At 40.4% G+C, this 13,115-nt stretch overlaps 1 protein-coding gene across 7 annotated transcripts in view; it reads left to right on the plus strand.

Moving 5' to 3' along the window:
• Positions 1 to 11,940, plus strand: part of LOC115272035 (membrane-spanning 4-domains subfamily A member 3-like) — a 15,596-nt gene extending 3,656 nt beyond the window's left edge. For 2 of the 7 annotated variants that reach the window (XM_029915038.1, XM_029915040.1), the window contains 6 exons: positions 1,742 to 1,898; positions 2,260 to 2,391; positions 3,368 to 3,424; positions 4,286 to 4,429; positions 8,939 to 9,040; positions 11,735 to 11,940. In XM_029915038.1, coding sequence (XP_029770898.1) covers positions 1,742 to 1,898; positions 2,260 to 2,391; positions 3,368 to 3,424; positions 4,286 to 4,429; positions 8,939 to 9,040; positions 11,735 to 11,854 — 712 coding nt within the window. In that variant the 3' untranslated portion in view covers positions 11,855 to 11,940. The other 5 variants (XR_003900209.1, XR_003900210.1, XM_029915037.1 and 2 more) reach the window with 5 other exon arrangements.
• The last annotated feature ends 1,175 nt before the right edge of the window (positions 11,941 to 13,115 follow it).

The following is a 13,115-nucleotide window of genomic DNA, read 5'->3' on the forward strand; positions in this document are numbered from 1 at the left end:
TCTCTCTCTCTCTCTCTCAAATAGATAAACATTTAAAAAAACTTAAGGGAACTTGATTTTCACTGCATATCTTTTGTGGAGCAATTCAAGATACACCGAAAGGGCACTGTTGAAAACAATAGAGCAGGGGTGCCTGGGTGGCTCAGTCAGTTAAGCCTCTGACTTCAGCTCAGGTCAGATCTCATGTTCGTGGGTTCGAGCCCCGTGTCGGGCTCTGTGCTGACAGCTCGGAGTCTGGAGCTTGCTTCAGATTCTGTACCTCCCTTTCTCTCTGCCCCTTCCCCTCTCATGATCTGTCTCTCTTTGTATCAAAAATAAATAAAACATTTAAAAAAAAAGAAAACAATGGAATTGGAGATTAATAGCTGGCTGAGGGCAGGAAAGAAACCTTCAGAGCAAGCTCCGAGAACACCAGGGTCATCCTGAGGTGACGACTCAGTGCCTCAACCCAATAATGGATGGAACAGCTAGGCATAAGATCAAAAATGATATAGGAGGCTTGGACAGACTACACCCCAACCAGACCTAATAGACTTATAGAGAACATTCCATCCAACAACGGAATACACATTCTTCTCAAGTGAATGTGGATTAGTCTCCATAATAGGCTATCAACTAGGCCATAAAGTAAATCTAAATATACTTAAAAAGATAGAAATAATACAGAGTATGTTTTCCGACCACACCAGGAATGGAGTTAATAATCGGAGATTAATAGCTGGGTGAGGGCAGGAAAGAAACAAATCATATATGGGATAAGGGACTTGTACATAAAAAACTAAGGAGCTCTGGTACCTCAATACTAAAAAGACAAATGACAGCATTTTTAAATGTACAACGGGTTGGAATAGACATTTCTCCAAAGAAGATATGCAAATGCCATTAACACATGAAATGATGCTCAGTCATTAGTTCCAGGGAAATGCAAATCAAAGCCACAATGAGATACCACTTTGTATTCACTAGAATGGTGATAACCATAAGGTCAGACAATAACAAGTGTTGGCAAGGATGTGGGGAAACTGGGACTGTCCCACTCCGCTGGTAGGGATGAAAACTGGTTGATCCACTCTGGAAAGCGGTTTGGCAGCTCCTCAGATGGTGAAACACAGAATTACCAGATGACACAGCCATCGCACTCTATGTCTGTACCCAAGGGAATTAAAAACGTAGGTACACACAAAAATTTGCACATCGTTGTTTATAGCAGCATTGACTTGACTATCATAATAGTCAAGAGGTGGAAACAACCAAAATGTCCAACAACTGATGGACAGATAAACAAAACATAATATATTCTTACAATGGAATACTCCTTGGTCATAAAAAAATAAGGAAGCACTGTACATGCTACAATATGAAGTCGTTCTTTCCAGGCCATCTTGCCACCTAACCCACATAGAACTCTTTTTGAAAACCAGACACAGGGTGACATATTTTCTATAACCTAGAAAATTCCCCAGATATCTGTTAAGCGATCTTTATAAACCTCCATCATTTTCTTTCTCCTTTATTTTTCCTCCTTTTGCTACTAGGGGCCTAGTGTGGGCACAGTATTGGGATCTGCAATCATAGACAAACATAACTTGGCCTAAGACTCTTTTGACTTCTGAGCTAGAAAGTCTATAAAAATAGAAACTCTAGTATCTACTTTCCTACTAATTCTTCTCACAGAAGAGCACAGAGTGTTGTGAATTGTGAGTAGTGAATCTGATGTTGTTAATAGATGGTTTCTTTACAGAATGAGAGAGATTGTGGGTTCCAGGGGGATAGCTGTGGATATTTCCTCAAATCAAAGCCATGGTATCCAGTTAGGGAAGGCTGTAACTTCTGACACCTCAGGACATACACCAAACAAGCTGCAAAGATTCCTGAAGGAAAATCTCAAACAATTGGGGGTAAGTGAACCTCGGCCAGGTGGAAGTTTTAGTGAAGAGACCCCAGAAGTTTTTTGTTTTGTCATGGGTGGGGGTGGGCTGGGTAGCTTGGGAGGTGGTAGAGCGCGGGGCCATGGAGGAGGCCTTGATGGACACCAGTGTGTATACCTGGAGGGAGGACTTTCGGGAAGAGAAAGGCAAGCTGTCACAGTGATGCAATTTTAGCTGTTGCCAGTAGAGGGAGCAGACACCGCTGTACCGGGCTCTACTTAGGCGCTCCTGGTGATGTCTGAAGGTTGAATCCATGAATCTGTGTGTGAACAAAGAAATCTTCTATCTTGGAAAGTTCACTGTATTTTATTCTACTCTGTCTTTTATCCAGGTGGCTCAGATAATGATTGGTGTGAAATTCATCTTCTATGGGATAACTGGAACTACGGTCCTCCCTTACGTAATACCCCAAACCAGCTTCTTCTCCTTTCAGATAGGCTTCCCAATATGGGCAGCTTTATCTGTGAGTACCTCGGACTTATACCTAAGATCATTAAAAGTCCATTAACTCTTCATTTAGTCATCCATCACCTTGTGCAAAGCCTGCAGCATTTTCAAACATGTTAATCTAGGATTTGGTATTTAATCTCAGCCATTCTAGACCTTGGAATAGGAGCCGTAAGGTCTATGTGTTGGTGATTACTCATTATACTCTCAGTAGCATAAAGCCACACAGTAAAATCCTGCTCATTTGCTTTAGGAGACTGTCTTGGGTTGTGTTATTAGAAAAAGATAATTCCTGGTCCATCCACAGAGTTATCTTCAAATGTGCATAGAATACTGAAGTGTTGAAGATGACAGTCATGTGGTGAACAATTATTCTTTTTAACTTGTCTTTTTTCCTGGCCAACGTTACTGAGAATGAGTATCATGTGATGTGAGTGCACATAGTCCTTTCTCTGAAACTCAAGATAAATTTAGCTCTCTTTTTAATTTTTTTTTACCTTCCATTAAAACATTCACAAGATTTCTTTGATTTCACTCCCTCTACTTTAAAAAAAAATTTTTTAACATGTATTCATTTTTGAGAGTGAGAGAGACAGAGCATAAGCTGGGGAGGGACAGAAAGAGAGGGAGACACAGAATCTTAAGCAGGCTCCAGGCTCACAGTCCAACGCAGGGCTTGAACTCACAGACCCTGAGATCATGACCTGAGCTGAAGTCGGACGCTCAACCGACTGAGCCACCCAGGTGCCCCACATCCCCCTACTTTAGATAATGATTTTCACCTTTAAATGCTGCCAATTATTTTCATAAAGATGTGAAGACAGGCATGAAAATTTAATCATGCACTGTATACAGTTTATAATCTGCCTTACTCAAGGTTTTGAAGGGATTTTCATAGGAAAAAAATATACACTAAAGGTAAAGTAGATCCTTTAGACGTGGACAGTTAATGTGAAAAAGTGCTAATAAGCTCATTTCTCTCTCATGAGCAGTTCATCATTTCTGGATCTATGACAGTTGTGTCGGCAAAGAAACAAACCAAAGCTCTGGTAATGTATCAGTTAATTCATAGTTCATGTACAAGTCGTATGTGCCCACGGCACACTCTGGTATCCTACACAAAGCCCAGCAAACGGGAAGTCCCATGTTTTTCAGTACATTTGAGGACACGTACAAATGTCATTTCTTTCCACGAATTCATCTCATCACCGTATAGGTCTGGATACAATCAGAAGCCTTCTCCGGTTTAGATATGATCTATCCCCTTGGGTTTTCAGAACACAAATCTCCATGAGTAAAATTTGAGATACACTTTGTGGTCATGAGTAATGTTGCTATAGAGAAATGAACGCCTTTAGGCTTGAACAGGCTAGACATTTTTTTGGGCCCATCCATAGCAGGGAAGGGAGAGAAAAGAAGCTCCCAACTGACGATTTTTCTCTTGGAATATGATATCCAGCTGTCAGTCGCCTCCAGCTTTCCTTTGCTCACTTGTGGGTTTCCACTGATTTTAACTGGCAAGAAGAGGTATTAAGAATTCTTTGTCGTAAAAAAAAAAAAAAAAAAAAAAAAAAAGAATTCTTTGTGAATCTCTCTCCTGGGAATGGTGTATGGAGGCTTATAAGAATACAGAAGTTAGGGGCACCTGGGTGGCTCAGTCGGTTGAGCGTCCGGCTTTGGCTCAGGTCATGATCTTGCGATTTGTAGGTTCAAGCCCCGAGTCAGGCTCTGTGCTGACAGCTAACTCAGAGCCTGGAGCCTGCTTCAGGTTCTGTATCTCCCTCTCTCTCTGACCATCCCCTGCTCACGCTGTCTCTCTCTGTCTCTCAAAAACAAATAAAAAGAAAAAAAAGAAGAATACAGAAGTTAAGGGTCCTGAATATTTTCAGTGAACGGACTTTTTTTTTCAGCTGAGAGGCAATCTGAGAGCGAACATTCTCAGCGCAGTTGTGTCCAGTTTCGGAATTCTAATTCTTTCATACAATGTAGTAAAAATCATCTTCATGAGCTGTGAGATGGAAGATTTATGTTCCAGTATCACATCAGTTGTAACTGTAAGTATTTTTCTTCTGAATGTTAAAAAGCCTGACTACTTACGAGGCCCAGGGTCAGGAGGTAAGATATCATAGACAGAGGCCTAAAAAAAAGTTCCTCTATCTGAATGTACTCATGATTTCTAGCTAAATCTAATGTCCTTTTAATAAGGGACAAAATATTATTTGCATTCAATATGAACATTGAAAGGGCAGGGAGCCCAAAATTCCTTTATGCCAATTGATGCCTTCATGAAAAATTGCAAATGAATGTACCAACATTATTTACCTCTTGATCCATAATTGGGATGATTTCTGTTGTCTGCTTTATATTAATTTTTCTACAGTAAATATGCATTCCTTATACAATTAAAAGCAATAACAATATAAATGACCTTAAGAGTTTATATTTTATCTGCATTCCCAGTACCTGTGAGCAGATGCTCTTCTACTAAAAAATCATGTAGAAGAAAGGGAGGTTGGATGTCTAAGGAAGAGAGAAATGTATTATGCTAGAAGACTTTTTTTTTTAACAAAAGCAGGAAGATTGGAGGATCACTGCTTCTGGACAAGTTGGAGTGACAGAGACTGGGCTCCTTCTTCCCCCTGAAACACCACCACCACCCGCATCACGAGAATATATGAAAAGATGAGTTTTAAGACGCTGGACATTGATGGTGACAAAGAACTCAATCCCTAACAATGATACAAACAAAGCAAGCCTGCTGACGACTTCCACACACGACTTGCAAGCATTTCCAGGCCACAGTATAGGATTGGAGAAACCAGGTGGAACCAGGAAAACTCTGATTTGAGGAAAGCAGGGAGCTGGGAGTCAGGAGAAACCAATGCATCTGGAGTTTGCAGGACAGAGCACTTGAGAAGAGAGATCAGCAGAGGTAATTCCGGATACACACATTATGTTTTTACACACAAAAGGCAAAGGCAAAAATAATTTATCACCGGAAGCTTTATAGTAAAAAAAAGAAAAAGTGTTAAGTTCTTCTGGAAGAAGGAAAATGCTTCTAGGTGGAAATGAGCATCTACAGAAGGCACGAGCACCAGAAATAGTGACAATATGGGTAAATATATAAGAATTTTGTGTTACTTAAATATCTTTTAAAATAATTGATTCTTTAAACAAAAATGATAGCAATGTATTTGGGGGACTTAAAATATGTAAAATATAAACAAAATAAAAAATAAAATATGTATAAATCACGTGTAAATTAACAAAACCATCAAGTCCAAGAGGGCAGAAGTGAAAACATGATACTCTAGGGTTCTTACATTACAGATAAAGTATTGTAATATCAATTGAATGTAGATTATGATCGTTTAAGTATATGTAAGTGCTAAAGCAGCCTTGTTAATAACACAACAGTTATATCTAATAAGCAAAAATAGGAGATAACATGAGATCACAAAAATATGAAATTAATCCAGCAAAAGGCAGTAAATGGAGAAAGGAAAACAAAAATAGATAGGACAAATATAAAACAAATAATAAGGCAAAAGACTTAAGGCTAACCATATAAATAATCACAGTAAACATAAATGGCCTGATTAAATTTGTTTTTTAACATTTACTTATTGTTGAGAGACAGAGAGAGAGGGACACACAGAATCTGAAGTAGGCTCCAGGCTCTGAGCTGTCAACATAGAGCTGAACCCGGGGCTGGAACCCACAAACTGTGAGATCATGATCTGAGCCAGTTGAATGCCCAACTGACCAAGCCACCCAGGCACCCCTTAAATGGCTTAATTTAAAGCCATAGAAAGACAGATTGGATTTAAAAAAAGAAAAAATGATCCAACTCAATGCATTGGAAATAACATTGTAAATATAAAGAGATAGATCTGTTCAAAGCAAGAGAAGGAACAAAAGACATATCATGAAAAGAAAGTTGGTGTGTGTACAGTAATATCAAAGTGGATTTTATTTTTATTTTTTAAATTTTTAAATGTTTATTTATTTTTGAGAGAGAGAGAGACAGAGCTCAAGTAGGGAGGGGCAGAGAGAGGGGACGACACAGAATCTAAGCAGGCTCCAGACTGCAAGCGGTCAGCACAGAGCCCAATGCTGGGCTCAAACCCATGGACCGGACCGTGAGATCATGACCTGTGCCAAAGTCAGACGCTTAACCAACTGAGCCACTCAGGTGCCCCTCAAAGTAGATTTTAGAGCAAAGTATACAACTGGAATGGAAAAGGTCATTCATAATGATTAGGTAATTTTTTGGAAGATATTAACGAGATAGTAATTGAATAAATAAAATAAGAATGAAAAGAGAAACCAGGCTGGAAAAAAATACTTACAAAACACATGTCTGTTAAAGGACTGGCAGCTGGGATAAATATCTGGAGGATACACAGAACTCTCCACAGCAAAGCACCAGCAATCCAACTAACAAACGGGCAAAAGATATGAAGAGCCTCTGCTAAACTAACTATGTGCATCTGCCAAATGGACACACGGAAAGGCATTTAATAGGACTAGACTAGACTTGAGGGGAATATGAATTAAGGCCATGACAAGGTGTGACGACCCACCTAACACAATATATACGATTGTAAAAACGGTGGCAACACTGAATGCTGTCAAGGATGTAGGAAAACTGGATCTGCGCTGGATTGCTGGGGGGAGTGTAAAATGGTTCCTGGGAAAATATCCCTCAGAAAGTATTTGTCAATGTCCTGAACCACTAAAGATACACTTAACACGCAACCCGGCAACCTCACTCCTCAGCATCAATCTCGGAGAAATGAAAACTGAGTTCCGCCCAAAACCTGTACCTGGTGGTTCATAGCAGCTCTTTATGTCACGTGCAAAAACTGGGAAGAGCCAAGCGTCCTACGGCAGATCAATGATCCCACTACGACACATACATACGACAGAAGACTGCCAGCACATAGAAGGATTGAACGACTGATCCATAAAACAGCTTCTCTGGATCTAAAGAGCATCAAGCTGAGTGAAACAGCCAATCTCAAAACATCACCAATGGCATGATTTCATGTCCACAGTATTCTCAGAATGACGGTACTACAGAGATGGAGAACAGATCAGTGGTTAATGGGAGTAAGTGATGGTGGAAGGAAAGGAAGAATGTGTGGCTACAAGGGACGTCTTCGTGGAGACGGGATGATACTGTGACATGACTGTGGGGGCGATTACACAAATCTATGCACATCGTGAAATCTCACAGAACCACTCACACGTTATACTGATGTTCATGTCCTGGTTTGGATATGTCACCATAGACCCACACGATATAACCTTGGGGAGAAAGCGGATAAGGGTAAATGGGACCACCTTGTGCTTTCTTAGATACTGCCTATAACTTCCTATAATTATTTCCATTTAGGTTGAAAAAAATGGGAAAAAAAGTGGAAAAGACACTTGAAAAAAGACATAGAGATGGCAAATAAGCACACGGGAAGATGCCACGAGTCATTAAGAAAACACAAATTAAGATCACAGTTACTGGGCAGCTGGGGGGCTCAGTCAGTTAAGGGTCTGACTTTGGCTTAGGTCATGATCTCACATGGGTTCATGGGTTTGAGCCCCACAGTGGGCTCTGTGCTGACAGCTGAGAGGATGAAGCCTGCTTGGGATTCTGTGCCTCCCTTTCTCTCTGCCCCCCCCCCTGCTCATGCTTTCTCTCTCTCTCTCTCTCTCTCTCTCTCTGATACAAATAAACACTAAAAAAAATTTTTTTTAAGATCACAATTACCTATTACCACACATCTTCTAAAAGGGACTGACATCATTTATGAGAATCAGTATTAACTCGGCCCTATAGACACTTTCACATCTTTCAGATGAATTACTATAAAAGAACCTTTAATGACTAGGAGACTTCTGGCTTTGGTTAGGAGACCAGATTCAGGAGGGGGAGTGGATGCCCTCCCATTTCTCCTTGAATCCCCAATCCATTGAAAAGATTTACTCCTGTAGACATTGCATTTTTTTCTGCTATCTGAGAATGAACAATATTATAATAACATAAAAAGAGCGCTGTGGCCACAGGAAAGTAATCAGGGCTATATTTTTTAATGTAGTCACTGCTGTGTTAAAATTCATAGGAACAGTAGGTTTTTTTCTCTTCTGAAATCCAGTTTGTCAAAAGCACCACATATATTTTTTCATTCTGATTCAACCTGGTATCACTATTAAAAATTTTTTAATGTTTTATTTTTGAGACAGAGAGAAACAGAGAGAGAGAGAGACAGAACATGAGCAGGGGAGGGGCAGAGAAGGAGGGAGACACAGAATCCGAAACAGACTCCAGGCTCTGAGCTGTCAGTATAGAGCCCGGCGTGGGGCTTGAACCTACAATGGTGAGATCATGACCTGAGCCAGTCAGACGCTTAACCAACTGAGCCACCCAGGACCACCTGGTACCACCATTTTATATAATGCTAAGGTGCTCCCCACCATGGGCCTGACGTGGAGCTCTGGGATACAGGTTTTCCCACAGCATTGGGATTAAAATCCAACTCAGTGAAATTTTATTCTCTTAACAGGGTCTTGTGGTTATACTGATGATACTAAACTGTCTGCAACTTTTAATTACACTTGCTCTGTCCATGCTCAGCTACAATGTGAAGGGCAAGAGAATTGACTGGGTGAGTAGCAGTTCTTGAGAGAATGAGGGTGCAATTGATTATTTTATTTAGTGACGTGGGCTATGATTATTTGCATAACCTTTGAGAGGAACAAAGACCAAACGAGCAGTGTAGAATTTCTGAGAACCACTCTTTTTAAAAACTTTTTTAATGTTTATTTATCTTTGAGAGAGAGAGAGAGAGAGAGAGAGATGGTGAGCAGTGGGAGTGGGAGCCAGAGAGAGGCAGAGACACAGAATCAGAGGAAGTAGGCCTCCAGGCTCTGAGTTGTCAGCACAGAGCCCAATGGAGGCCTTGAATGCACAAGCCATGAGATCATGACCTGAACCAGAGTCAGTCCTTTAAGCAACTGAGTCACCAAGGCAAGCCTTTTAATTTTTTTTAAGTTTACTTATTTATTTTGAGAGAGAAAAAGAGAGAGAGAGCAGGGTAAGGAGAGAGATAGAGAATCCCAAGCAGGCTCCATGCTATCAGTGCAGAGCCCAAGGTGGGGCTCGAACACATGAACGTAAGATCATGGCCTGAGCCTAGATCCAGAGCTGGACGCTTAACCGGCTGAGCCACCCAAGGGCCCCATGAGAACCCTCCATATGCTGACCATACTTTCCAGCACACCGATTAATGCCTGGGACAATCGGAAACGTTCAACCATGTTGACACCGAGTAATTCCATTTTTTTGTTGGCTTACTGGTTTGTTATTCATGTACGTAACACATACAGAATATCTACTTTTGTGCTGCACCACGCAGCATGGCGAAGATACAAAAATAAGTCCTCCGCTTGAATAACTCAAAGCATAATTGGTAACATCACCCCATGAAAAGGTAAGTTATACTGTCGTGATATTGTGCTGTAGAAACTCAGACGACCTCCAAAGCGCCTGGAAGTTGTAATTTTATTTTCCTTGCCTGTAACAGCTCAGAAGTCGGCAGGCCACACCTGGAGGTGTAGCTTTAGCTTCTTCCTTGTGTGGCTTCTCTTTCCCTGTAGAAGTTGCGGTCCTGGCTCCTTCCTTTATGTCAGCATCGTATGCCCAGATCTTTGTCATATGGCCACACAGAATTGCAAAGCCTGTTGCATAATTTAGTCACGAGCCGGGCGGTTGTTTGTGTAGTTTAAACTCTACGAGTTCTGCTATTTGAGGATGCGGATAATACTGAAAATTGGTAGACAACCAGTATTTCTTATCACAGTCTGTTCACTGACCACGCGAATGCCCTCTTCAACTTCCCTCCCCCAAACTTAATGCACTACCCCACTCATCAAAGTGGAAAATCCAAATTCTCATGCATTTGTTATATTTGGCTCAAAGTACAGGATTTCTGGGTGGTTTTTCATTTCCCCCTATAATTCTGGAACTGCTCACTTGTTATTTAAGAAGCTACTAAGTACAAGTCTTGTTACCTGCCCTCACTTCCACTTAGAGCCAAATAATAGTTGATTAGGATTAAAAATCATACAAACCCTGCTTTGAAAAATAAGTCATTGACAACCTTAATGTTACCCAGATAGAATTGTGACTCCCTTAGGCAGGAGCTGAGAAGCCCAATCAATAATGTGGCTTTCTCCTCTGCTCATTTATTAAATAGACTTTTATTTATTATCCTCAGAGTATTGGGAAGTTTGTCCTCTTTGGAGGTTGCTTGGTTTTGGCACCCCACATTCTGATGGTGCAGGGGCTCTGGGGATTGTTTTAGATGCCATGTAGTTCCAAGTTTTTGCAGTGCAGGCCTTTGAGTTTAAGAGAAGAAAGTATCTTTAAAACATCAGGAATGGTAGATCAGGCTTGTTCTCTTTAGCGGTGAATGTCAGGTCTGTGTCCAGGCATGCTGTTTCAGTTCCTTCCCTGTGCATGCGCTCTAGCCAGCAGGGAAAGAGAAAAGAAGCATAGACACATGTATTTTACATGTGCCCTTCAAGAGTGGTTCACAGTGGTTTTTCTAACATCCACTTGGCCAGGTCTTAGAATCTGGCCACACTGAGATGAAAATAGCCTTAAAAATAAAGTCACAGGTCAGTAGCCATTTGTTCAGATAAATGCAAATGATTTTTTAAGGGAGTGAGAGAGAAAATGTAGCTTTAACCTCAAGTAAGTGTCTTTTAAAAAGTGCTAAATATGTTTCAGGAAAACACAGTGATCATCCCTCATACATATAGAAAATCTTATATGTATTCTCTCATGAAATTTTACAACTGTATGTATAGATAAATATAAAATTACACACATGCACATATATCATATATATATAACAGGCATAGATTACTTTTCTAGGCCTTTGTAAATATCTAGGGTCCCATAAATATTCAGGCTGATTTTCCCACATTAAAGACAGAAAAGGAAGACATCGATCTCGTGTCTCTCCCTGGTTTGTGTCATCCTGGACATCTGTCAATTGATAGACTTTCTTTTTCCTTTACCTCCTACAAATCTTATGAATGTGGGGAGATAAGCTGAAAAATGTTCACACACACCTTGACACGTCTCTGGATCACTGGGTAACTTGGCAGTGCCAGTTGTGGCTGACCTTGAGCTCTTCTGTGCCCTCTCTGAGGACCATGAGTGAGATAACAGCAGCTCAGCATGACATGGGATAGACTTGGGAGTCCAGGATATACCTTTAGGAAGAGGAGTGGAAAAAAACTCTGAGGATTTAGGTGAATCTATTCTGAATGATGTTTTGGCTTATTCACAGGTTTCTGCATTATGTTTCCTGAAATCGGCTTCAGAAAGCCCTTATCAAGGCATGCTGCATCAGCCTTCCTCCTGCCAAAATCTTGAGAGGAAGGACACATTACTATACTATAACACCTGAGACAGAAGTACCGCTGTGAGAACCCGCGTCTGTTACCAGCAGTCGTGGACATGGAAGCTGGAAAAATAAAATGAGATAAAGCCAAACCCTTGTTGGGATCCTCCTTTGTTGGCTACGATTGTACTAGTCAGCATAGACTATGATGCTGTGATAAAGCACTTGTACTTATCATAATTGAGCCATATTAGCAGCACGCTTCATGTGACCTAATAGGTCAATAGGTGCCCCTACCGATACAGTCATATGAACCAACACAGATGGAAGGATTTAGCTACGATCCGGTAGAGTTTTGAGCACAGGTGAAGGGTTTACATCATGGGCATCCTTGCTGTCATCTCTAGCCAACAAAGGATTTATCAATCTCTTTTTATGGAGATAAATCTGAATACACATTACAGCCATTACCAATATCACAGGCAGCTTCTCAAATGGAAAAAGCTAGTAACTTATTATTTTGATCAAATATTTATGATGATTATTTTTCTTGACTTTTCTTGGGATAAAGAGGCCAGAGGATCAGGCACAAGCCTCCTTTACAAAACCTCAATATAATGTTTAAGATGCCTTTCCTTCTTTTCTAAAAAAATTTTTTAATGTTTATTAATTTTTGAAGGAGAGAGAAAGACAAAGTATGATGAGGGAGGGACAGAGAGAGAGGGAGACACAGAATCTGGAGGAGGCTCCAGGCTCTGAGCCATTAGCACAGAGCCCAATGCGGGGCTAGAACTTACAAACTATGAGATCATGATCTGAGCTGAAGTTGGAACTTAACCAACTGAGCCACCCAGGCACCCCAAAATTCCTTTCTAATAATCTGCCCCTCAACCTGGCTTTGTTGAGGTCTAATTGACAAAATTGTAATATTATTAAAGTATACAATATGATTTGATATATGTATATATTGTGAAATGACTTTCTCAATCAAGTTAATTATACATCTGTCACTCCACATAGTTGCTCTATGTGTGTGTGTGCGTGTGTGTGTGTAAATGCTTACTTAAGATCTACTCTCTTACCAGATTTCAAGTATATGATTCAGTGTTATTAACTATAGTCACCATGCTTTATATCAGACCCTCAGAACCTTTTCATCTTATCACTCTTTTTTATGTTTTTATTTAAATTCCAGTTAATTAACATACAGTGTAATCTTAGTTTCTGGTGTAGAATTTAGTGATTCATCACTTCCATACCACACGACCTACAACTCTTTATTGCAATAGTCTTCATTGAATGCTTACCTTCACAATGAGGGTTTAAT

This window comes from Suricata suricatta, chromosome 11 (genome assembly GCF_006229205.1).
Source record: "Suricata suricatta isolate VVHF042 chromosome 11, meerkat_22Aug2017_6uvM2_HiC, whole genome shotgun sequence".
Lineage (NCBI taxonomy): Eukaryota > Metazoa > Chordata > Mammalia > Carnivora > Herpestidae > Suricata > Suricata suricatta.